General features: G+C 41.3%; 1 protein-coding gene, 1 long non-coding RNA gene and 1 pseudogene across 24 annotated transcripts in view; 2 read left to right on the forward strand and 1 right to left on the reverse strand.

The window, feature by feature from the left end:
• The window catches only part of Col13a1 (collagen type XIII alpha 1 chain), an 81,856-nt gene extending 81,040 nt beyond the window's left edge, over positions 1-816 (forward strand). For all 20 annotated transcript variants that reach the window (XM_074079059.1, XM_074079043.1, XM_074079041.1 and 17 more), the window contains one exon: positions 513-816. In XM_074079059.1, the coding sequence (XP_073935160.1) occupies positions 513-515 (3 nt within the window). In that variant the 3' untranslated portion in view covers positions 516-816. The remainder of the gene's footprint in view (positions 1-512) is intronic.
• Positions 1-13,649, reverse strand: part of LOC141424809 (uncharacterized) — a 42,921-nt gene extending 29,272 nt beyond the window's left edge. The window contains exons 1-6 of one of the 4 annotated variants that reach the window (XR_012449736.1): positions 13,328-13,647; positions 7,415-8,148; positions 7,217-7,309; positions 3,493-3,630; positions 2,338-2,519; positions 1,478-2,058 (exon numbers count right to left, since the gene is read on the reverse strand). This is a non-coding gene — a long non-coding RNA (uncharacterized lncRNA). Of the gene's footprint in view, positions 1-1,477; positions 2,059-2,337; positions 2,520-3,492; positions 3,631-7,178; positions 7,310-7,414; positions 8,149-13,327 lie in introns of those variants that run through there. The other 3 variants (XR_012449737.1, XR_012449734.1, XR_012449735.1) reach the window with 3 other exon arrangements.
• A 4,042-nt stretch (positions 13,650-17,691) lies between these two features.
• On the forward strand, positions 17,692-18,071 carry LOC109685002 (small ribosomal subunit protein bS18m pseudogene; annotated as a pseudogene).
• The last annotated feature ends 8,002 nt before the right edge of the window (positions 18,072-26,073 follow it).

Raw genomic sequence — 26,073 nt, forward strand, 5'->3', positions numbered from 1 at the left:
TGATTTACAGGAAGACCTAGTTAAAGCTCCACAGGAGCTGGTCAGAGGTGTGTCCAATAAGACCCTGGCCCCCTACCCACAAAGAAAAAGATTTTCTCCTTCAAGGCTGCTGCTGATGGTCAGAAGACAGAAATAGTTGAGTTTAGCAAGGAAAAAGCAGCTGCCATCTAGAACTACATCTTGGAAAAGCAAGTAGAGAGCTTCCTGTCTGCTCATTCACACCATAGATTCCAAGAGGCTGCAACCGACAGAGTGGCCTCCAAAGACAGCGTAGAGAGAGTGCCCTCTCGTGGCCATGACGGGGAATGGCTGGGAGGTAAAAGGTGTTTCCCTCCTTTGGGGCAGGCTTAAAGTCCAGGAAAGTTTCTTCCCACTAGGGGGCTTAGGGTTCCCCAGTCTCCCTACCTAGAGATCCAACCAAGCCAGGACAGGATTGCCCTTCTTTCCTACAGGGAACTAAACATCCCAGCCCCCTGAAACTAACCACACGTTGTTTTGTTTTTGTTTTGCAGTGATGCCCCTAACCTTGGATTGGCCTGTGTGTGTGTTTGTACATAGAATATTTATTTTTATACAGTTTTCACTTTTTTGGAAATACCAGAAGTATGATGCATCTTACAGATTATTAAAAAAGAGAAAAACCTGCATATTTTGTACAGAAAATAACAACTTCTTCCCTTTTGTTTACAAGATGTTTTGTATAATCCTGTCTCTAATACACTTTCTGTTTGTGAGTACGGCCCTAATGTTTGCATGATATTTGTGCACACTTATGAAGTACCAAAGCTTAATAAATTATTGTGTTCTGGTGCCAAAGAGGGTCATCCAGCACCGAGGTGCTGCTAGCTTGTGTGTGAACTCATACAAATGAGGAGGTCCGTGACATTTGCCAGACTCCACGTGTCCAAGAATACTTTAAACTGATGGATTCTCATTATTAAAAAAATGAAACGTGACAATTCGTGATCCTGATTAATCACTAAATTGAATAGATTGTTTCTTGTGCAAGCAGGAAGTCTCAGAAGCAGAGGTCCTCAGAAGTATGGAGTCATTTTGGAAATGATATATCCATCAGAGGATGTAATGGGAGAGGACTCTATTAGGCGGTGTCATTTGCACAGTTAGGGCACAGTTATGCTGGGGGTCCCCAGGACTGGGAGGAGCCATCAGTTATTGCTTTGGGTTTTTGATAGGGCTTTTTGTTTGTTTTCTTGTTTGTTCTGTTTTGTTTTCTCCCTTTTGAGCTACCATAGATCACAGTGTTTGCTTGAGATGGAGTTGCAGGTCCACATACAAGTAGCTGGGGAGGGGCTCTGCCTCTTTAGCCATTCCACTCCAGTAAAAACAATCAGAAAACACCGCAGATGTGGGCCATTGGTGCCAACCTGAAGTTATTTTTATTTTTTAAGAAGTAATAGCAGGGCACAGTAGCTCACACCTATAATTCCAGCTACTTGGCAGACAGAGATGGGGACAACTGTAGTTCAAGGCCAGTCTAGGTTAAAAAAAAAGTTAGCGAACCCTTACCTCAAATAACAAGCAGGTGTGGTGGTGCACAACTGTAATCCTAGCTACATGGGACGCATATGTAGGAGGGTCGCAGTCCAAGGCCAACCTGGGCAAAAACATGTGACCTTATCTGAGAAATAACTAAAGCAAATAGGGCCGGAGGTGTGGCTTATGTCGGGAGTACCTGCCTAGAAAGTGCAAAGCTCTGAGTTCAAAACCCCAGTACCACCAAAAGGAAGGAAGGAAGGAAGGCAGGCAGGAAGGAAAGAGTTAAACACCCCCATCTTGTTTACATCATAGTCAGCACAAAGCTTGGCCCTGTCCGTGCACAAACTCTAAATTAGCTAGCATCACAGTGGTGAGAGCCTTGCAGGGTGTGGGGTGACCTCACACTCAGGAACTCTTACACTGATAGGACCATACACTGCCCAGATCCAAGAGCTGTGCCACCATCCTCACACACAAGGTCCACTTGATTATTCTGAAAATCACAACACTTCTTCCTCTGGGTCTTGGCTTCCTCATTTGAAAAGTGAGAAGAGTTGACCCCTGTGGACATGAATGGCACTCACATCTCACCCCGAGCCAGGCTCCCATGACCCTACCCAAGGCAAATTCCCCATCAGACTCAGTGGCCACAGAGGTTGGACCCATAACTTTTATGGGGCTTGAAAATATTTTAATCCTCACTGCTTTTAGATTCAGAAGGAAGGACATGAATATATTACAATGAACCAGACAGGATCATTGCCATCTTTCTACCAGTAGTTGTGGGGACCCGAGAAATCAGAGTGCAACCCAGTTCTCTTGAATCCACTGCCTGATTACCTTCCAGGCTCTGGTTGGAGCAATCACACCTCAGTGATGATGTCAGAATAGAGTGACACACTGGCAGGACCCCCAGAGACTGAGTGTCCACTCTAGCTGAATTTCCTGGTGGCTATGAGCAACCAGAAAACTCTCCTCTTCCATCCCAAACTCAGCCAACACCTCTGACGATTCCAGGTCACCTACAAGAATAGATGCAAGAAAACAGAAAGATGTGTGAAAATATTAAAAGTCAGACTCAAGGAGAGGTAAGGATGGAGGAGACAGCAGAGGCAGGAAACCCCTGCCTTGGCAGGGGAAGGTTCCTGCCATCACTAAGTGGGACTCCACACTTCACTTCAAGTCACCATCAGCCTGGCTGTGGTGCCTCCACCACCCACCCAGCAAGTTGCATTCCACTAAGACTTAGCCATGTGTATAAGCGCAATGTCTCCCCATGTGACTGGTGCCCCCATACCCCTCAGCCAGGACCCCACCCCATCTGTCACAGGGCAGCAAGCTGCACCCAGGATCCAGCCACCCCCACCGTGCCTGCCTGCCCCCCGGGCTTCTCCACTTGAATCTTAACTCTTTGTCCGGTGTGGTACACAGAGATTAGAAATAGGAAGACAAGTGGTCAAGAGGTTTGCAGCATAGCTAGGCATTGGTCCTAATGCCCAATGGACTGGGACTCAGGGGAGGCAGAATAATCAGCAGCCGGGACTGGTACACAGCAGCAGCCTTCAGGGAAAGGCAGTCCAGGGCTGGGGGCCCAGAAGGCTCACAGAGATTACAGATGTTCATTCCTTTCTTGGGGCCTTGCAGCACCTCCTGGTGAGAAGTGCCTGCTCAAGGAGCCAGACATACCCAACCTTGTAGGAAAAATTCCTTGTAAACTGGGCACTGGGTCTTGAAGCCTTTGCCTCACATGGGCCACTCTCCCACCCCAGGGTCAACATGCTGCTCTGTGCTCTGCCACAGGAGGACACACGTTGCCCAGCATTGTCTACCTGGAGACATGACAAACAGCTTAACAAAGACTGAACCAGTGCCCCATGGGTGACAGTGTGGCAGGCTCATCTAGGCTCATACAAGTACTGTCCCCAAAGCTGGCAATTTATGCAGCTGTGGTCACATGGGCCTACATGGCACATCTCCACCCCACCCTGCACTCACCTCCTTTCCCCACTCAATGCGATGTGGTGGGACGTTCAGGGCCAGTCCATCAGGAATAGTCCAGAGAGTTGGCTTCTGGGTCTCTAGATTGTACTGTTAACTAGCTCTCTGGCATTGAGCAACTCCAGGCCTCAGTTTCTGCAAGTGTCAAAGGAGGAAGCTAGAGTCAGATGACCTCTATGGACCTCGCTAGCTCTGATACCCTGAAACCCTCCAACTCCACCAACAGATGAGCTCCTTGGGGGGACTCTGGGTGCTGGGACATTCTTTCTCCCTCCTCCCAGAGTCATTTGGCTGAGGGCACATCATGCATGGAGTTGGCATTGCAAAATGGTGCTGCATGTGTGTGCTATAACCCTGGATAACAACACGAGTGGACCTGCACCTTGTGGGAGTGAAGGTGAACTGGGTGGGCTTCCCCAGAACAAGAATGGCAGACAAGGTTGTGGCTTGCGCTCCAGCCTGAGAGCATGTCAGGGAGCAACACAGCTGTAACCACCTGGCATGCAGGGACTCCCTGAGGCCCCCCAAAGGTTAGGTACACTGGCTGGCACAGTAAGTGTTGTCATCATCCCCATGTCCATCCCATGCACATCCCACACATTCCAATCAGCCTGGCCTCTCCCCAACCCTGGACTTTGACATATTTTCAGGCAACTTGAGACATTGAGCATCAGAGATTATATCATTTAAAAGAAGAGAAGGGCATGATGCAGAGAAGAGGAGCCTCACAATGATAGAGAGAGAATAGGGGTGTAAGGAAGGAGCCCACACTTCTCAAAGGAGCAGAATCTTCCAGGGCCACACCACTCTGGAATCTTCCAGAAGTGCTTCAGGGAAGGGAGCACTACCTCAGGTGTTTGGGCAGAAGACCACACACAGTGACCCACTGGTTCTAGAAAATCCCTGTCCCCAAGACACAGCCAAGGGCCTGTGGAAGGAGGCAGGACTGAGCAGGACCAAGGCCTTCAGCCTCCTTCCCCAAGGCTCCATCTTCCTTCCAGGGGGTGTGTTCGCTGTCCCTAGTCTCACCCTTCACTCTCCCCTCTACATGCATCTCCATGCTGGGCCCTTCTCTGGAACACTGATCTACATTGATCTTCCCCATCAGCCTTCTACCCTCCTTTCAAGGCCCTGCTAGATACTGCAACCTAGGAAGGCACTTCTGATTCGCAGTTGGATGAGTCTTTCCCTCCTTCAAACAACCTGGAACTCAGAGTTCTTTTCTTCCTCCACCTTACATTAGTTGGGGAAGAGGCTTCCACACTAGAAGGTGAAGCTGAACTTTCATATATTTACAGATTTCCAGGGACCTTACTCAGCATCTCCCATGATGGGGCTCATCCACACCTATGGCCTGCAGAATCGTCAACCAGCTTTATTAAGCACCTTCTGTGTGCACACTTTGTGCTTCCTTCTAGGCAGTAGGGAAGGGAGCGAAAAGAGTCACTGTGGACTGTAAGATACTGTCCTGCCCTCTAGAAGGTAACGATATCCAGCAATGCAAGACATGTGTGTTCAACGCTCAGTGAGGGCCTCAGCCAGCCAGCCAGGGCTCAGGGGTCCTAAAGACAGAGGACGCTGTGGTGGCCAACAAGACCAGGAGAAGAGGCCCAAGTTAGGAAGGGGGTGCAAAGCAGACCAAAAGGAGCTGGTGACTAACTGTAGGCAGTCCTTTCCTTGGCTCAGACTCCTTTCTGTGATAGAATCTTCCACTGAGCATGAGCCTGGGCCCCGCTCACTTCTCAAATTAAGAGGAGACTGCAGTGGAAGAGAGGTAGTAGAGGTCAGGTAACAACTGCAAGGGGCTAGGAGTCTAGCCAGGTAAAAGCTGGGCTGGGAGATCTATGGCCTTGGGAGATGCCCACAAAATGTGCCCATCAAGCCTCCTTCTCAAACACCTTCTTCTCTATACCTCCTCAAGGGCCAGAGTCCTTGGTTAGTTGCCAAGAAGTGAAGTCAACCAGTCCAGAGCCTTGGCAAAAGTGCCTTGCCTTGGAAGAGGACAAAGATGGAGGAACTGCCCCTGGACAGAGGGTCCCCGGCTGAACTCTTCCCAAGGGACTGGTTTGAGGGGCTGATCAGACTGGGACCACAGGACAGCCAGGATCTTCCCTCTCCACAGGTGAGAGCTCAGCTAAATGAGCCCTGGTCCACAACTGCTCCCCTCCAGCTCTCGGGCATGGAGACTGCTGTCATTGTCCACAGCCAGACTCTCTGCCATGGCCACAATTTCAAGGGCTCTTGGACTCCTCTTTCTCTGAAGAACTGCAGTTCTTTAAGGAACATTTCTGCAGGAGAGGCTGTCAGTAGCATCCTGCCTTGACCTTGGGAAGCCTCCCCAAGTGGCTGTGGCCAGAGACCTGTCACCTTTCCCAGCTCCTTTTCAACAGTTCCTTTGACATCCTTTGGTGCAGCTACCATTAACCCTTTCCCTTCCTGGGGTCTTTCAAATGTCATAAATTGACACATGTACCAAGCAGGAAGAGCAGGAAGCACTCGTCTCAGAAAGAAAGAGACAGAGACGCAATAGGAGAAAGAAGCCCACAAGCAAGGCTGGGTGACAATGTTGGCCCCCTGGGCCAACAGAAGAACCTCACACATCTCATCTGGTGCCCTGGGATGCCCTAGCCACTACTGAGCCAACACTGATGCAGCAAGGCAGCATCAGCATAGTTTCAAGAAGGTCTGGAACAAGCCCCATTCCTTTAGCAAAAACAATGAAGGCGATGGATCACCTTCCTCCTTCTTCTGTCATCATGCCTAAACTACTTCATGGAGCAGGGTAACCATACCCTTTTGTCCAACCCAGGACACTTTTAAGAAAAGGATAGCATTGTTAATGGCAAATCAGAAAGGGAGGTCACGCTAACAACAGCCCGAAGTCAGCCTCTAGCCCTCAACACCTCTCCTTTCTTAGAGCTGCAAGCATTACTGATGGCCTCAGGTTTCTAGGAACCAGGTGGACATTGTGTGGAGAGCAAAAGTGAACATCCCTGTTCTCACCTCCCCTCACCTAGGCAGGGAGATGACAGCAGAAAACAAAGAAGAGCTGTCTCCTGCACCTGAGCAGGGAGAGCAGGCCAGAGGAAGGCCTCTGGAAGGGCAGGGGTGCTCAAAGGGAAGAGAGGTCTTATGGAATAAACTGACATCCTAAAGGGATTTCTCCCAAGGCTATCCCAAAATGGACAGGCTGGGTCACTGAGAGCCAGTGATTTGACTTAAATTCCAGCATTCTGGCTTTAAATCCATTAACATCTTCCTTCAGTCCTAAGAATGCCAAAGAAAATGCACTAGAACAAGTTTAGGGCCTCTCCTTCCTAATGTCTGACCCACAAAGCTTGGCAGAACACCACCCTCATCTTCATCCCTTCTCCCTCTGAGGCTCACTGCCCAGTAGGAACAGTGGCCTCTTCACATGACTGAGAGTCACATGTCTTGGGCTGCAGACAAATCTCGTGGCTCCATCCTTGACCCCTTTAGGGTCAAAGGCACATATATGTAACTGGACATGTCAAAAGTCATGGCTAGTGGATTTAGACAGTACATGGGGCTCAGTGGGTACTGTAGGATTTTTCACAGCCATGTTAACCTGCTGTCCAACCCTTCTGCCCTCTCAGGGGACAGAAGACATAGGCAGCATCTTAGATAAAATGATGCACAGGGAATGGGCTTTGAATGATTACAGGATCCTGTGAGTAAGTGGTCAGATGGTCTCCATCACCTGCCAGCCCACCACCTGCTTGGAACCAGCAACAAAGAAGACAAACCATCTTGGCCACCTTTTTAGAGAGGAAACGGCTAGTCCCATGGCTTCCTGTAAGAAATGCAGGGAAAACACTTGTGAAGAGCCATTTTTCTCGCACTTCATTCATTCCAAAGACAAAGTGTTTTATTGAGAAGTCTGCCAAAATAAATGTACCTGAACCTCTCCCCTGCATTGCCGCAGGCTGGGAGTGAAGAAGTCTGGTGCTTGTCCTGGCTGTGGCTTGCTAGCCGGGTCACCTTGGCCAAGTGCCTCCCACACTCTGAGCCCTCATGTCTTCCATGTGATTGGGACAGGGGCCACCAATCACCACAGGTGACAAGGGGCTACCTCTGTGGAAGCACTTGGGACATGCAAAGAGCTTTACAAAGGCTTTGTGGTTGCTAATGTTCATGTTTAGAAAAAAACTCTTCCTTTTTATAGACAAACCTCAATTCACCGGAACTGCTTGAGAAGTGGTTCATTTCTGAACTTAGTTCAAACAGTCACTCATCATACCCATGCAGAAGGCCAAATTGACAAAACATATGGATGCTGAATGATGGGGATGGAGAAATGGTGGCCAGCTTAGAGCAGGACAACAAGGACAGACTGACCCCTAAGAAGTGGGATTTTTGCTTTTTTTTTTTTTTGGTGGAACTCGGGTTTGAACTTGGAGCTTCACATCTGCAAAGCAGGTACCCTACCACTTGAGCCATACCTCCAACCCATTTTGCTCTGGTTGCTTTATAGATGAGGTCTCATGAACTGTTTGCCCAGGCTGGCCTCAAATCATGATCCTCCTGATTTCAGCTACAATTACAGACAACTACTGGAGCCACTGGCATCCAGCAAGAAATGGCTTTCGAAAACTAAATTCCATAAATGTTCACTGGGTTCTTTTCTTCTCCCTAAAAGAGAAAAAGTAAGCAACTTTTAAAACAAACAAACAAAACCTTCTTGCTTTAAAATTCCAGTTACCTGGGTTCCTGGCTCCAGCCTGGTTGTTCTATGGACACCAGTGCTGCTTCCCTCTCCCCAGCAGCCTCCCTCTTCTTTCTACTGCCTACCTGTGCCCTCTTAGACACTTGGGCAGATGCCCCATGCAATCAACCTAATGGCTTAAGCTTAAAAATCATGACTCAGTGTTTCAGTAGACAAAGTTCTATGCCTTCATGTCTTGCAGGGAACTTCTGTCCAGTTAATCAAAGGTTTAAGGTTTAATGTACTTTGCTCAAAATTGGACAGAACCTAATTTTCAGAATAGCACCATGAAGGTCAACAGCTTCTCTGGCTCTGTAGGTCAGGCCGTAGGGAGAAAAAGTTTGAAAGTAACTCTCAGATAATGAAAGCTCTAGTTGGTTTTTTAAGGTGGGGGGGGGATTATTTTGGGGAAGGACCTCTCTGTACTTCAGGCAGCAGGTCATTTCTATGGAAGAAGAAAACATTAACTTGCATATAGTTTACTGATGGTTGAGGTTTTTCTGTGATTTCTGCTCTGATGTTATAGCAAGATGTCTCCTTTTACAAACTTGTCTCCCCTGAACTATCCTTTACATCAAAAGTGTCTCCTGTGAGGCCACCTAGTTTTAAGCACCCTGGCATGGGGCACCACTACCTCCTCACCTACAGCTTCCTACTCACCTGCACAGCTGCCCCCTGCAGAACCCCATGCACCCATAGTGCCTTTATCCAAAAGAGTTCATATGTCAACTCCCAGGACCTTTCCTGGGCTGACCAGCCAGTCACTGTCTCCACAGAGTGCCATTGTTACATCCACGCAGAGCTCTGTGTGCAGCTGGCTTCTGCTTGCTTCTCAACAGTGTTGAGCAGACAGTGGGGGAACAAGGAAGGTTTCCCTCTTCTTTCCTGCCTTCTTGCTGCTTTTTGGCACCTCACCAAATGCTTCCCAAAGCCCCTCCAGAAAGATGGCTCCCAGCCCTCAGTTCCTACCATCCTCTTTCCATTGCTATGCTTGGCTCTGCCCCCTTCCCTCCAGTACCCCTTGGTGGTTTCTCACCTTCTCTTGCGTCCACCTTTATTCTCTTTTTTCTTTATTTTTTCAGTTGTTACCTCTAGACCACTTGGCTTCCTCCCCTGTCCACACCCCCATATCTTTTTTTCTCCTTCCCTATCCTCCTACCCCTACCTGATGCTTCTTCCAATTCAGTCCACTGAGCCTCTTTATAGCTCACCTCTACAGGGTTTCCTTAGGGAGAGAAAAAATCTGCAATCCTGTCTACTTGTCTGATAGCTTTGTTTTCCTACCCAACACTCCTGGTGCCTTTCATTTGAATTGATTCTTTAACAGATATATTTTTTTATGGTCCCCATTAGAGGGAAAAATACACAGTTTTCTAGTTTGACTTTTAGTTTCTATCAAAATCTGATAAACATTGCAATTAGGTACTATGAGTGGAGAAATGCTGTGCTTTTTCTTCATTTTTTGGCCTATAGTTATATGCAAAGCATCTAAGGTTGCCTATAGTTGTAAAGCTCAGTAAATCTCAGCAAACCTGTGATATGCTACATCTCGGTAGATGTAGAGGAAGGCAACAAATATGTTAAAACAAAAGTGGGAGACTGGATGTCATATTTGTGATTCTATAAATCAGAAACTTTTATGTTGATTTCAGTAAGTCAAGAATACTTTTCCTTTTGTCCATTGGGGTTTTATTGTTTTTACCATGTAAGGATATTTTTTTCTAACGTAAAAAGGTGTTCCAGCTCAGGCCTGACATGATTTCCACCCCTCTTCCACCAAAACTGGATGGAAGGGTGCAGTGAACAGTGAAGAGCTACAGTTCCTGTGCTGGAAAAAACCAGTAAAACACTTCAAGGTGTGTTCTTACTATTTTATTGGGGAACCCACCTTGCTTCCCTTTGGTACATGAAACCTGGATTAGATCCTTAATAAGTAAGGAGACACCCGGAAAAACACAGTATTTGGTATTTGTGGCAGAATATAGAAGGTTTATGGCTTATCCAAAAATAAGCAAGTCAGTTTCATGGTCATCCAGATCCCCATAAAAGACCCCCAGCAGTCAAGGGTCTGCAGGATCACTGTCACCACCGCCATTAGGGTTCTGTGTGTGGTCTAGGATGCAGGTGAGATAGCCTGATGGCTCTGGAAATATGAGTGGGCATGGACCATGTTAAAGCAGGTCTCATGAGCTCTAGCCCAGCAGGGGTAGAGGCAGCACCAAGCCACATGTGCCAATACTACTTGACCAGGAAACCTGCTGTTACCAGGCACAGAAACTCGGAGGGATAGCTGTGTCTGTTTTGGGGCACAGCCTCCAGTTCCCTGTCCAAACATTAACTTATTTATAAACCAAAGATGTCCCCATTGGGAAGGGAGGTTTCTCCATTTGCTTTTTATTCTGAAAGAGCCACTTGCATGGGTGACTCTCCCCAAGTGTCTGGCTGAGGGCTCTCCAGGGGCTCCTGGGGTTGAATGTCAGTGCTCAAAGCTCTTAACCCATACATACGAGGCCACTGCCTGCGAAAGGAAGAAGTCTTCCAGGGAGTCCTATGACCTCAGACCACTGCACCAGCCATTCTCCAGATGGGAACCCAAACCACAATGACCTTTGTGGGTCTCCCACAGCCCTCATCTTAAACTCAGCCTCTCTTTACTGACAAAGGGACCCTTCTGGGGGAAATCCCTGTGTTTCAGACCACAGATTTTCTCCAACAGCCAAGAGCTAGTCATCTGTATCACTAGACTTCAACTGAAGTCTCTTTGGCTAGCCCTCTAAAAAGAACTTCAATTATTCCATATGTTGGAGAGATTTCCATATAAAAAAGACTATAGAGCCCATGTCATGTTTCAGGGACTTCATCAAAATACCATATTACCAAGAACACAACACCACAAGCAAGGTGTCCCTTCCTTTGTTTCTAACACTTCTTTCTGCCTAACACACACTGCAAACTTCCACAGGAACAGGCTGGTCCTACCAGCCTACTTACTAAAGTAATTGGATTCTAGGCATTTGATCCCTTGATTCTTTCATTTGAACTTTTTTCTTGTCTACGGCCATACCACCCTGAACGCGCCCGATCTCGTCTGAACTTTTTTCTTGCTATTTGGTGCATTTGGTGTATGATATTCATATACATTTTTTTATTTCCACAATAAACTTGGTGATGGAGTAGAGTTTATCTTGCTTCTCACAGCCTTCAGATTATTTCACAAATATTTAAATCTTCACACCCATTTTTTGTATGGTGTACTGCTGCTAATTTCATAGATATAACCTTTTAACATATCTTGGTGTTTTAAGTCTATTTCTTTTTTATTTTCATCATTATCACTATGATTCTATTATCATTCTTAATTTTGGATATTTTTCTGGTGCATTCAATTTATTTTTTAAACCACCTTGGATATTCTGAAAGCTTATGTAAGTAGACATAGAAAAGTGCTTTGCTCAAGCAGTAAACTTTTTGATAAATATTGACCTTACAAGACTGGTCCTTTCAAATGTTACCTACATGGTTTTCTTCCCATTACCAGGTGCTATTTCAACAAAACTTGTTTCTTTGCTGGATTTTTCTCTCCTTTCTATTTTTGACTTTGATGTATAATTGCCAGTGATTCAATTTGCCAATGCCTAAATTTACCAGGTCAAATATAGCTATATCCCTTTCCAATAATATCTTTTCTCCTTTCAACAACTTCCAGGCTAATTGTGACTAGCAGGAAAAAGACCCCAAGTGGCCAAAGGTCATCCTAAATTCCCACTAACCACTAGGGCTTCACATATGCTCCTCAAGTGTTGTGGGAGTTGGGGGATATTGTGCCCCCCAGCTAATGTGCAACCTATTTGAAACATCTTGCTTCCCACTTTTTCACATCTCGGTAGGTTTCAGCTTGGAACTCTAGGACTATTTGCAGGCTCTGCTCATCAATGAGGCAGCAGTTACAAAGGTGGGCAGTGTGGACTCCATTCAGAACAGACCTTCCTCTTTGACCTGATAAACCCAGCCAGCCAGTTTGACAACAGGGTAAGGGTTCTGCATATGGAGACAGAGGCTCAGATTCTAATCCCAGTTCTGTCATTGGTGTACCAAGTAGTAGCCTTTCTGGCCTCAGTTCTAGAATGTGCAGGGCTGGAAATTCATTACAACTCAAATATTCTGAATGGAAAAACTTAGCCTGTTTCTTGAATTGTAACTTTGCAACTGGCCAGATGTGGAGGACTTTAGCAAATGAACACAACCATTCTTTTAATAAGAAGTCCTACCCCTGGAAACCCATGGGGGCCATGACTCCTACCACATCTCTAGGGGTGACCTAAAGATCAAAGGTAACCCCAACAGAGTGATGTGGGAAGATCAATTACTAATCACACTAACCAAAAGATGAAACAGTAACTGGCTAAATTAGCAAAACAGTTAGACAATTATTAGCTACATGCACTTCAACTTAGGAAAAAAAAAAAAAAAGATAACCAGAAAATTCCTTGCTGAAATTGTGGCCCTTGCTGTCTGTATTGTCCTAGAGTTTTATATTGTTATTTTGTACTTATTCTCTAATTCTCTATGATGTAAATATTTTCCATTGTAAAAAAATGTAAATATTAATTATATATTTTGTTCTTGTTTTTTCTAAAAATGGAAGTTGATCCAAATAATAATAAAAATGTAAATATTAATTATATATTTTGTTCTTGCCTTTTCTAAAATGGAAGTTGATCCAAATAATAATAAAAAAGTGAAAGTAATTATATATTTTTTCTTGACTTTTCTCAAATGTATCCAAGTAATCACAAATCATCTACATCTTGTTCTTGTTTTTTTTTAGAAATTATACACTTTTACTTTAATATCTTTCATAAGAGAGTTTCATGATTAAAGAGAGCTTCATTCCTGACTAATGGAAGTAAGATGATGCCTTCTTCAGAGATGGGGGTTAGGGGTCAGGAGCCCATTTTAGTGCTGATGCTCAATGACAGGTGTGGGACCCTGACTGAGCCACTTAACCTCTTGGAGGATCTTCTAAAAGTGGAAACAGCTGCTACAGTTGTTTTAAAACTCAACAAAGTAACATATGTAAAATAATTCAAGAATAAAAAGTTGTACCTAAAGGCATGGGATTGCCACTCTTAGTTGTCATGGTGTCCACTGTTTGAGGAGTGGATATTTCACAGATGGATGGAAATTTCTGTTTAGCCTTTTATTTTGCTTGAATTCTATTTTAGGACAAAACCAACAAGAAATTGAGTGTAAAGTTAACTTTTCCTGTTAATATTTCTAACAATTCATGACTATCACAAGTATTTTGTAAGTTATAAAAAATTTGAAGAAGAAATAAGTTTTAAGAATTTTTAACAAACTAGTGAAGCTTTGAATATGTCCTTAGTTTGACCAAAATTTCTTTATCAATATCTAACATTCCATGAAGAAGGCTTTTAACCAACAGAAATATAATCAAATGATCTGAAATTGACAATCACCCTAAGTGAGCAGGAATTCCAAGGACTGTACCAGACAAACACTGAATTGAAGCCAAGGAAATCCTGTATATTTACACAGAGCTGAGAAGTGCCTTGCTATCTTTGTAAATAACCACCCCCAAAACAGGACAATTCCAAAGACAGCCATGGTGATTAGCCAGTTGCTTCCTACTTCAACAGAGCAGGAGGCACAACCTTGGATACTCACCATGCCAGAGTAGAAAGACACCTCCAAGATCATCTGTGCCCCTCTCACCTTGTGGAGGAGAGATTGGTTACTCAACACCATATTGCCTCCAGTTCATGAGAAAAACAGCTAAGAACAAAGGGACCATCTGGGCCCTGCCCAGAAGCTCTGTTTCTACCTGCTCTAGGTGTAGCCCAGGAGGTGGGCCATGCAAGGCAGGAGGAGTCAACCTACAGACCACCCTCTTCTTTGTAGGCCATTAGAAATACAGTCATTACATTGCACAGTTGGGGGTCAGGATGGGGGGTGGTATTGTGAGGAACTCCCACAGAACTTTCCAGCTTCTGAAAATCAGGGTGGACCAGGAAGAGGTGTGTTTCAGAGCTGGGTACACCATTATGTGTGACCTTAAGCCCTTCCTGCTCAGAAATGCCAGTACTCAGGCAAAGCATATAAAAGCACCATCTCTATTTTCTCTTTCCCGACTTTTCTTCTTCCTCTACTAGCACAGAACTTCTATGAGGCAAAATTGGTAAGACAGCTAGGTACCGTAGGGCACAGCCCTGTGGGTTCCAGTGAATTAACCCAACAATTCAGAAAAGAGCATCCTTACAAAGATGCCAGCTGTGTTTTATTTTCAATGACTGATGTTTAAAAGCGCTAGTTTAAAATTCTCCAGAGAACTGATCTAGGCACCCAGTCTCCAAAAGACAAGGAAAAAAAGAGTAGCTAAGCCTTTTCCACAAGCAATCAGGCTCTGGAAGAACCTGGTATTAAATGATAATGTTCAGAAAGAGGTAAAACCATCCTATCCTGCAGATATAAAAATGAACACATGTTAAAGATTTCATTTAACTCATATGATGAGGGAACCAGACAGAGGTTTTAACCAGTTCAGAAGTAAAAAAAAAAAAAAAAAAGGCACAAATCTATATGAAGTAAAGGAATGTTGAGAGGAATTGCCAATGTAAACCAAGTCAATTACATTATAAGACAGGACAAAATGTACACACCCAATCAGTAAAGGGATGAAAAAAGAGCTCACAGACCATGAACAGGTTCTAGAAGCTGGTAGTCCAGTAAGGCTATAGGTGAGGCACACAAAACTATTATCTGTGATCATAAAGCAATGCTCTGCTTTATTTAATACACAGACCTATTTCACAGACATTGAGACACATCATCGTTTTCAACTCACACATTATGCTGGTAAATGTGCAATCAGAAAAATCCCTTGGGCAGATATTGATAGAGTGGTCTATGAGTGTTAACCTTCTGACCTCTGAACTCTGAGCCCTTCCCCCTCTCTGTTCTCTGTCTCCGCATCCCCCACTCTCCTACACAGCTTGGGGCTGAGAACTCTTGACATAAAGAACTAGCTCTGCAAGGATGATCAAAAGCAGATGGGGTGGAGGACATGGTCATAGATTGCATAGCCCTCATCTCTGTCTGAGCAATAAATCTCTAAGTTTATATAGCTGGAGTCTTTCTCTGAATTAAATGTCCCTAACCCTTCACACTCAAGGCTGTTAACTGGGAATAACCTTTCTGCTGGCCCCCTTAATTTAATGTGCCAACAGTTAAGATGCTTTTAGATAATGAACTGCAGTCTCTCTTTTTTAACCCCCTAGAGACCCATCTGATGCCACCCCAGAAAGATCACCCACCTGCTGTGAACTGGCAGAATCACAGCATGTTAGTCCTGGAGACACCAACCATGTCTCTCCCCTACCCAGGCTTTTACCATTGTATTCTTGCCATGGCTCAACTGTGGTTTCCTTAGTGGTACTGGATCTTTTCAAGTTTAAATAATAAATCAGAATATTAATTCAATATGTGCTGGAGCCTTCACCAGCCATTCATCTCCCAAGGCCTCCACTTCTTCATAAAAGTGAGTACACTGCGCTCTAAATCTCTTCTGATACTGTCATGTTCTACAGTGACGGCTGGAGGTTAACTGTGGACATCCGTATTCTCAGTTTGATGCGACTGCGGTTGCAGTTGACAGCTGTTAAGTGTGGCTAAAAAAGGCAATGCACAACCTCAGCCATGGGATTTGAGGAGAGAGGTTGGCCTGGAGAGCTCCAACCAGATAGAGATCTCTTTCCTAGCTCATGCCTAACTGGAAAGAGCAATAATCCCAAAAAGTAGCTGTAGAAGGGCATCTCAGGGGTTCTGAGCTTGAACGGACCCTGGGGAGCAAGGGGATTGGATGTGCAGAAACAGATTGCTCATCTTTCTGGCTTTTGAATAGCAAGAATGGAAGATGCTGAATTAAAGCCACTCTTGTTCAGTTCTCTACCTCCAAAATTTTTCACTGGCAACATTGTTTTGAGAAGACAGTGTAACGAGAGAGAGTCAACAAAAACATTAGCCTATACCTTCAAAAAGGTCCATGTCATGAAAGACAACAGAAGACTGAGGAACTGGTCCAAGTTAGCAAAAAAAAAAATGGAGGAGACATGAAAACTGAATAGCTCCAGGAAAAATGTGCTGACAAGTTCATTACAGGGCAATTGATAACATTTAAATATGGTGTGAGGTTATGTAAGTGAATATTCTTGAATAAAATACACATCACATATTTGGAAGTAAAGAGGAAGGGTATGTATAAGTTGCTCTCAAATGGTTCAAAAATAGGAAAAGATAAAGGGAAATAATATAATAAAACAAATGTGGGAAATAATAGAAACAAGCATAAGACTGAGTGAAGGATATGTGGGAAACTAAAAATGATTAAGGACTATAAGGGAGAATACCAGCCACACTGATTGCTCACCAGGCAGGCATGTCCCATTCCTGACTTAAAGAACAAGAACAAAGCGATGGAGGCTATAGAAGGAGCTACTTCATAGAGACAGGGAGACTAACAAAAACTGTTACCAGAAGGATATTGTAAAATGATGAAAGAGCCAACCCATCATGAAGATATAATTATAAACATATGTACTCTAACAACAGATCCCCAAATACACAAAGTAAAACCTGACAGAATTGAAGGGGAAACCAGACTCTTAAGAAGTAACAGTTGTAGGTGTCAATACTCCACTTTTTAAAATGTCTAATACAAAGAATCAGGAAGGCAACAGGGAAATATTAGACTCAAATGACATTGTAAACAAACCAGATGGAGCAGATATCTGTAGAATATTACACCTAACAACAACAAAAGGCACATTCTTCTCAAAGGCATATAAAATGTTCTCAAGGACAAACCATTTCTGAGGCCACAAAACAAGTATCAATAAGTCTTAGAAGATAGAAACCGTCAAGGCAATTTTAAAATTCGTATGGAAATACAAGGAATATAAAATAGCCAAAACAATCTTGAAAAAGAATAACAAGGTTATAAGAGTCACACTTCCCACTTTCAGAACTTAGCACAAGTTTATGCTAGTCAATATTATCTGTAATAGCATAAGGATGAATAGAATGTAACAGAATTAAGTGTCCAGAAATAAAACCTCACATAAACCAATTTTCAAGGATCCCAATACCCATACAATTCAATGAGGAAAGAATAATCTTTTCAACAAATAGTATTGAAACACTAGGTGTCCCCATGAGAAAGAATAAAATTGAACTCATGCTTCATACCATGTACAAAAACTAACTCAAAATAAACTGAAGTCTAAACACTAAAACTACAAATCTCTTAAAAGAAAATATCAAAGTATATCTTTGTTATCTCAGAGTTAGGCAAAACACTTTTAGATACAACACTGAAAGCACAAGCAACCAAGAAAAAATAGATATGTTAGACTTCAACCAAATTAAAATATCTGACAGGAAGAATGGGAGCCATGGCAGCTATGCTTACTGTTTGCAGTGTTCTTGGGAGGGAGAGGTTGACACACTGAACTCACAAAGGGCATGGAGAGGAGCTTATTCACAATATAAACATCTCACTCTAAAGGAAAATCCTTATAAGAAGCCTCTTAAGAAATGTATCTTGTGTGAGAAACGTGTAGATGACAAGAGTGTATGGCTTTGGTTCCAGTTTACTTCTCCATTTACTGGATGCATCTATGGAAGGCATATCACAGGCCTTTGTGGGAAAAAAACAGAAAGAAATAGCAGAGGTGATGAAGAGAGTTCAATAATAATGATTTATGCCATCACATACAAGGATCCTGAATATCTTAAAGATTCTAAAGTTTCTAACATCTAATATCAGGACTAAATGATTTGAGGTTACTGCCAAGGAACTTGTTTTATACTAAAAAACTACAATATCAAGGACACTATCAAGAAAAGAAAGAGGCAACCAACAAAAAATGGGAAAAAAATATTTGCAAATTACATATCTGATAAGGGACTTATATTTATAACATAAAATAGAACTCTTCTAAAAAGACAAATAACTGAATGTCAAAATTGGTAAAGGATTTTAGTAGAACTTTCTGTAGATATGATACATGAATGGTCTTAAGCAGATGAAAAGACGCCCAACATCACTAACCATTATGGAAATGAGACACTCCCTCACACCCCCTCACACAACTATACCAAAGGAAATGGGAAAACAAGGATGTGGGAAATCTGGAGCCTTAAGAAACAGCTGGCAGGGATGTCAGAGGTATGACCACTTTGGAAAACACTTTAGCATTTCCTCACAAAATTATGCACAGGACTAGAGGCGTGGCTCAAGGAGTGGAACACCAGCCTAGCAAGCAAGCATGAAGCCCTAAATTCAACTCCAGTACTGCCAAATAACAAAGTTAGGCACAGAATTACTATAGGACCCAGAAATCCCACTCCTAGTACTAGGCATATAATGAGCAGAATTTGAAAACATCTGTTCTCACAAATACTTATACGCTAATGCTCACAAGCATTATTCACAATATTCAAAAAATTTAAACAACCCAAATGTTTATCAAATAAATTAATAGACAAAACATGGTATATCCATACACTGTGGATGAATCTAGTAAACGACATACTAGGTGAAAGGAATCAGAAGCAAACAGCCACATATTATGAGTTTGTTTATATGAAATATCCAGAGTAGGAAAAGTCATAGAGACAGAGGTAGATTAGTGGTTACTATGGGCTGGGTACCTTGGGCGATGGGTTAGAGAGTTACTGCCTAGCATGCACAAGGTTCCATCCTTGGGGTCCATCCCTGGCACCACCCAAAAAAGAAAAAGAATATTTAAAAATTAGATCTAGGGCTGGAGGCATGGTTCAAGCAGTAGAGAACCTGCCAAGCAAGCCCTGAGTTCAAATCCCAGTACTGACAAAATAAATAAAGTGTATCTAGAAGAGACCAGGTATGGTAGTGCATGCCTGTACCACTCCAGAAGACAAGGTAGGTGGATTGCTCTCCAAAGACAAACCAGAGAAAAGCTCAAGACACTATCTGAAAAATAAACTAAAGCAAAAGGACTCAAGGGGTAGAGCACTTGCCTAGCAAGCCCAAGGCCCTGAGTTCAAACAGCAGTACCATCCCCAAAAAATGTATGTAGGAAATCACTTTTTTAAAAAAGCTAATATGTTAAATTACCCCCCAAGATAAATACTGTTCAAAAGAAAGGCACCTAAAATTAAAGGATCCAAAAAGACAGAATAAATGCTTGAAAATACTGGGTTTGCATTATATACTGCTCAAATCATACTGGGTCAAAACAGAAAGAAAAGCAATGCAACAAAATCTCTGTAAGATATAAAAATTAAGATAGAAACATTTAAAAGAACATAGAAGTAATACTTACTAATAAAAGCTAAAATTCAATCATGAAGGCATAATAGTTATAAATTTTTATACCCAAGTATACATATGAAAGAGGAAATCTAAAAACTCAAAATAATAATGTTTTATTTTGAATCCATGTTTCTCAAATGAAGAAGGCAAAGAGGAAGAGATAAGGATAGAGATTAAAGTTTAATCAACTAGTTTTATCCATTTGGTTAGTAGGCATCCTACCGCCAAAACAAAATATGGCTTTCTTTTAAAACCTTGGGGAAGATTAGCAAAATTTGATATTTTATACCAAAAAAAGAAACTATCAAAAACAAAGAACATAAAGTCGTCATTCACTGTTCCCATGCAAGTTGTGTATCTAAATTCTGAGATAGCCAAATCATACATATATTTTTACTCACTTGGACATTTTTAAGCACCATTTTTAATAACCAGTTAAAAGAGGCAATCAAAACAAATTTCAAATATCTGTAAAGTGTGTGACACTGAGAGCACACAAAACTTACAGGTAAAAACAAAACAGTAGTCAGAGAAAACATAAAGCCTTAATTTATTTTTTCTTAAAAATAAGAAAGATGAAAACATCTCAAAAGCTGTAAAAAGGGCTGTGGAGTGGCTCAAGTGGTAGAGTGTCTGCCTAGCAAGCACAAAGCCCTGAATTCAAAACCTACTACTGCCAAGAAAAAAAAAACTATAATCTCTTTTATTCTTTTATAAATAAAAAATCCAATTAAAATAGAAGGAAAGGATCATTAAGGATAATAGAGAAATCAATTCAATTGTAAATAAATGAAAGAAAGCTGTTACTCAGTAATACCCAATCTGGTTCTTCGAAACGATCAAAAAAATAGATGAAACTCCATTTTGTATAGTTAGGAAAAAAGAGAGAAAAACAAAACAAAACTCAAGAATTCAAAACTAAGAAGTTCATTGTAAATTTAGGGGTGGATAATATATAAGATATTATGTATAATTTTATCCCAACAAAAGTGATAACCTAACTGAAATTGATGGTTTTTAAGGAAAATAAAGCATACTAGAATTGGCTCAATAAAAGATAGGAGACCTGAACAAACAAATTATTATAAGAAGTCATCAAATATTTATCAATAAAAATAGCACCATGCTCAAATATTTTTACAGACAAGTTCTGTCAAATTTTCAAGAAGTAAGTAATTGCCAAATGCATCTACTACAAAAGTATGTATATAGGATGAAAAAAATTTCGAACTTATACTGTAAAGATAGCATAGTTTTTTTTTTCAAAAAACAAGCATGATTTACAGAGTTGACTTCATTTAAATTTTAAAATTTTCACTTACCACAGGCTTCCACAGGCATTTTTTTAACTAGGAATTTTTTTTACTATGCATTATAGGACAACATACCATGAAGATCAAACAGGCATTTTAGTCGACCAATGACTCTCAGTTTTGATAAATTAATGCCACTAACTAGTTAAGAAGTACTAGATATTTTTCGAACACTAAAATGGAAAAATTGAAGGAAGCAAAAATAAGACATGACAGTTTTGCTTCAAAGAAATTGGAGCTGGGGAAGAAAGATACACAAATATACAGAACATAAGCAGAGAAGGAGGCCACCTGTCAACCAAAACTACAATGTTTGAGGAAGTCTGGAAAAAGCAGAAGCGATTACTCCAGTGAAAGATTACTCCAGTGAAAGATTACTCCGTGTCTCAGGGAAAACTGCATTTTTAGTGCATGCTCTTCCCAGGTAATCTGAACCTAGCCGCAACATCACCTTTCAGCTCACATCTCTGACAGCTCTGCAAGTCAGAGATAACTGATATTGATGCAAAATAATTCTTGCATAAACATGGAAATAAATTCTGTCTTTGGAAGGTTCGATTGACTTCTCTTTTCCATTGTGCAAGAAGTCAGTTTTCCCTCCGTTTTCACATTTATTTTAAAATTACTGATCTGTAAATGTGTCTGTTTGGATTATCCTTTCAGCTGCTTGTCACTTCTCATCATTTCCCTCAGTTAAAACGAGTCAGCATGCTAATTCTAAAAAATTTTTAATCTTTTCTTTCTTGAAAGACACAATAAAGTTAAAAAGAAAGCTAAACAGAAAAATATTGGCAATATTTTTAATAAATGTGGAAATTTCCAGAATATATGAATACCCATTAAAATATGAAAAAAGACCAACACAACTGAAAAATAATGGTTTAAAAAAACAAGTTATAGAAGAAAAAACATCCACTATGTTTTAAAAGATGCATGTAATTTTTTAGTACATGCATCAAGCTACAAGAAGAGATGTCAAAACCCAAGGACTCAATAAAGTAAATATCTGTCTCTCATGTAAGATATGGGTTCCACTTCATGAAGTAATGGTAACCATTTGAGCAGGCGAGGAAGCTTTGCCACTCTTATTACATGGCCTTCAAAAATGCTCTCTCCAGTACCTTTCCAACTGTTGGAAAGAGGAAATGATGAAAACCAATTCAACCCCATACATGACTTTTGCTTGCATTTCACTGGCCTGAACTACCTCACATGACTACAACAAGCTGCAAAGGCTTCTGGGAAATGTAGTCTTTAACTACTAAAAGGAAAATAGTGGTTATTGGAGAACAGTTAGAAGTACCTTCCATAATGCAAAGAAATACAGCTAGAAATGTGGTATTTATACACAACAGAATTTTATGCAGTCATGAAGAAGAATGAAATGTTATCATTTGCAGGTAAATGGATGGAATTGGAGAACATCATTCTGAGTGAGGTTAGCCTGGCCCAAAAGACCAAAAATTGTATGTTCTCCCTCATATGCAGACATTAGATCAAAGGCAAACACAACAAGGGGATTGGACTTTGATCACATGATAAAAGCAAGAGCACACAAGGGAGGTATGAAGATAGGTAAAACACCAAAAAACTAGACAGCATTTGTTGCCCTCAATGCAGAGAAACTAAAGCAGATACTTTAAAGCAACTGAGGCCAATAGGAGAAGGGGACCAGGAACTAGAGAAAAAGTTAGATCAAGAAGAATTAACCTAGAAGGTAACACCCACACACAGGAAATCAATGTGAGTCAACTCCCTGTATAGCTATCCTTATCTCAACCAGGAAAAACCCTTGTTCCTTCCTATTATTGCTTATACTCTCTCTACAACAAAATTAGAAATAAGGGCAAAATAGTTTCTGCCTGGTAGGGAGGGGTTGGGGAGGGTAAGGGAGGGGGCGTGAGGAAGGGGGCAGAAATGACCCAAACATTGTATGCACATAAGAATATAATAAAAAAAGAAAAGAAATACAGCTAGGCATGGTGGCACACCCCTGAATTCCAGCACTGGGGAATCAGAGGCAGGAATGGAGAAACTGAGGCCAGCCTGAGCTACATAACGAGACCCTGTCTAAAAGAAGAGGAGAGGAGAAGAGCACAGTGCTGACGTGAGACCAGAGCTAAAATATGCCGGAAACTGACTTAAGTTTTAGTAAGAGTATATTTATGTATTCTCCTGTTTTGTTAAACAAGACAAGGAAAGAAATCAAATTGGGGGGATGAGTTATAGTAGCAAAACAAAAGAGGGGGGCTGGGTCATCTTCTTCTCCTGCTCCCTCCTCTCCTGCTCTCCTCCACCTCTTCCCCCATTTCCCTCTCCTCCTCCTCCTTCTCCCTCCCCCCCAAATTTTCTGTAGCAGGACTGATTTGGTTTTAAATGAAAAACTTTTTTTCTTTTTAATTTGTCTCTGAGCTGAACAGCAAACTCATTAAGCACATGGTATGTCTCTAACGTAAATCCTGAAAAGCAGCCAAGCTCTTTTCTACAGAAGCCAGAAGCCTTACATGTCTTTGGGGTGTAGGGCATCGAGCGGTGAGAGCATTTCTATTGTATTTTAGCATGCTCTCTACAAGCAGGTAAGTAAATTTGCTATTTCATCTCTTCAGAGTAAGATGATGAAAGTCTGTAGCTACATGGAAAAATGTTCTTGACAGTTTTAAGTGGAATCTTTAAAAAGCAGGAAACAAAATTGTGGACTCTAATTACATATGAACAAAATTAACAAATGCAACTCAAAGAAAATGTAACTCACAAATGGTTCTGAGGCAGAACGATGGAATTATGAATGAGTTTTTCTTCTTTCTTTTTTTTTTTTTTTGGTCAATTTTTTAAAATTGTTCCAAGAACAGATACAAATCAAAGGGGTAGGGAAAAAACAGGCAGAAAATAAATGAGAAACAACTTTGCTGGAATAGAGAAGTATTGTCTGTGACAATGACAACAGAAAAGTTCTGATCAATGGTTCCAGAAATTGACTTTGTACAACTGTGAAATATTTTTCAACCTACCCCATTTATATATCACAACATCTCTTTTCCATTAGAAATGTAGAATTAAGAGGCATTTTCTTGGAATCAAATCTGGAGACATGAGATCTAAAAAGCCTTTGTAATCTCCTTCCAGTACATACTCAGATTAACTGGATAATTGCATTCCCAAAGGAAGTCTGTCAAACATTTCCATTTGGGGGAGAATGAAAAAACAATGCATTCCTTTCTTACTAACAAAATTGTGTTGTTTTTAATCATCGGGATAACAGCAGTCTAACAGCAAACAATACCAAAAACTACTCAAGAAAATGGATGGAATGATTTACATAAAATAAACCACAAGGACTTGGAATACAGACAATCCTCTTTTATAGGAAAACTTTGAATCCCTACAACACTCAGACTAGGAAACATCAACCACCTCAGAGAGAAGTAATTCCTACTGAGCAACTCTGAGGACCATGCCGGCTGCCACAGCTGAATATAAGACATCCATTTCCAAAAAAAACTGCCCTTCCTGCCACTCTGTGGAGAGTCTGGCTGTCCCCACATAAGAGCTCCAAGTGAATAAAGAACTTTTTTTTTCCCTTTTCTTTTTAACTTTTCCTTGTTCCTTTCTCATTTTTATTGGCATAAATTAATTGTACAATGCAGTTTCATTGTGATATTTCCATGCATACAATGTACTTTGGTTAAATTCACCCCCTGTATTATACTTTCTTGATCCTCTCTTTCTCCCCACCGCCACCTTTAGACAGTATTAGTGGGTTTCATTATGCTATATTCACATATACATGAGTATATATACTTCCACCATGTTCACTCCCCAACACCCTCTCCTTTCCCTGTACCCACCTGCTGGGTCTTCCTGCCAGACAATCCTCTTTTACATTCATGCATATTATTATTGTTGTTGTTGTTATTGTCCTCATTTTAGGTCTAGAATCTGCATGCAATATTTGTCTTTTTGAGCTGGGCTTTTTGATTTTGGTATCAAGGTAATAGTGGCTCCATAGAATTAGTTTGGTAGCATTCTCTCCCTTTCTATTTTATGGAATAGTTTGAGGAATATTAGTGTTAGTTCTTCTTTAAAGGCCTGGTAGAATTTGGCAGTAAATCCATTTGCACCAGAGATTTTCTTTGTTGGTAGACTCCTTATTACTGCTCCAATCTCACTGCTTGCTATAGATATGTTCAAGTGGTTTATATTCTCTTGGCTCAATTTTGGTAAGTCACATACACCTAGAAATGTATGTATTTCTTCTAGATTTTCCAGTTTATTAGAAAATAAGTTTTTGAATTATTCCCTGAAGATCCTCTGAATTTCATATGTATTTGTTGTGATATCCCTTTTTTCATCTCTAATTTTATTAATTCCCTCTTTCTTTTTGTGAGTTTGGCTATGGTTTGGCAATTTTGTTTACCTTTTCAAAGAACAACTTTTCTTTGTATTGTTTATTAGTCTCTATTTCATTAATTTCCGCCCTGATCTTTAGCATTTTTTCCACCTACTAATTTGAGAGCTGGCTTGTTCTTGTTTTCTAAGAGCTTGAGGTACAGCATTAGATCATTTACTTGTGATCCCTTTTATTTTTTTAATGCAGTAGCTCATAGCTGTAAACATTCCTCTTGGTACTTACTCTATTGTAGTCCAAAGATTCTGATAAGTTGTGTTTTCATTTTCATTTCATTCTAGGAATTCTACCTTCCTTATTTCTTTGATGACCCACTAATCATTGAACAGTGTTGTTCAGTCTCCAAATGTTTGAATGTTTTCTATAGTTTCTTTTGCTGTTTATTTCTAGTTTTATTACATTGTGGTCTGATAAAATATGGGAGGTTATTTCAATTTTATTGTACTTTTTAAGACTTGCTTTATGTCATAAAATATGATTTATTTTGAAGAAATTTCCCTGGGCTGCTGAGAAGAATGAGTATTGTGCAGCTATTGGTTGAAATATTCTGTAGGTGTCTGTTATGTAATTTTTCTAGTTTTATTTAATTCTGAAGTTTCTTTACTTTTTGTTTAGATGACCTATCTATTGGTGAGAGTGGGGTTTTAAAGTCACACACTCTTACTAAGTTGGGTTCTCTCTGTACTTGTATATCTAGTAGGGTTTGTTTAATGAATGAGTGTGCCAATGTTTGTTGCATAATATTTACAATTGTTATTGC

This window comes from Castor canadensis, chromosome 7 (assembly GCF_047511655.1).
Source record: "Castor canadensis chromosome 7, mCasCan1.hap1v2, whole genome shotgun sequence".
Classification (NCBI taxonomy): Eukaryota; Metazoa; Chordata; class Mammalia; order Rodentia; family Castoridae; genus Castor; species Castor canadensis.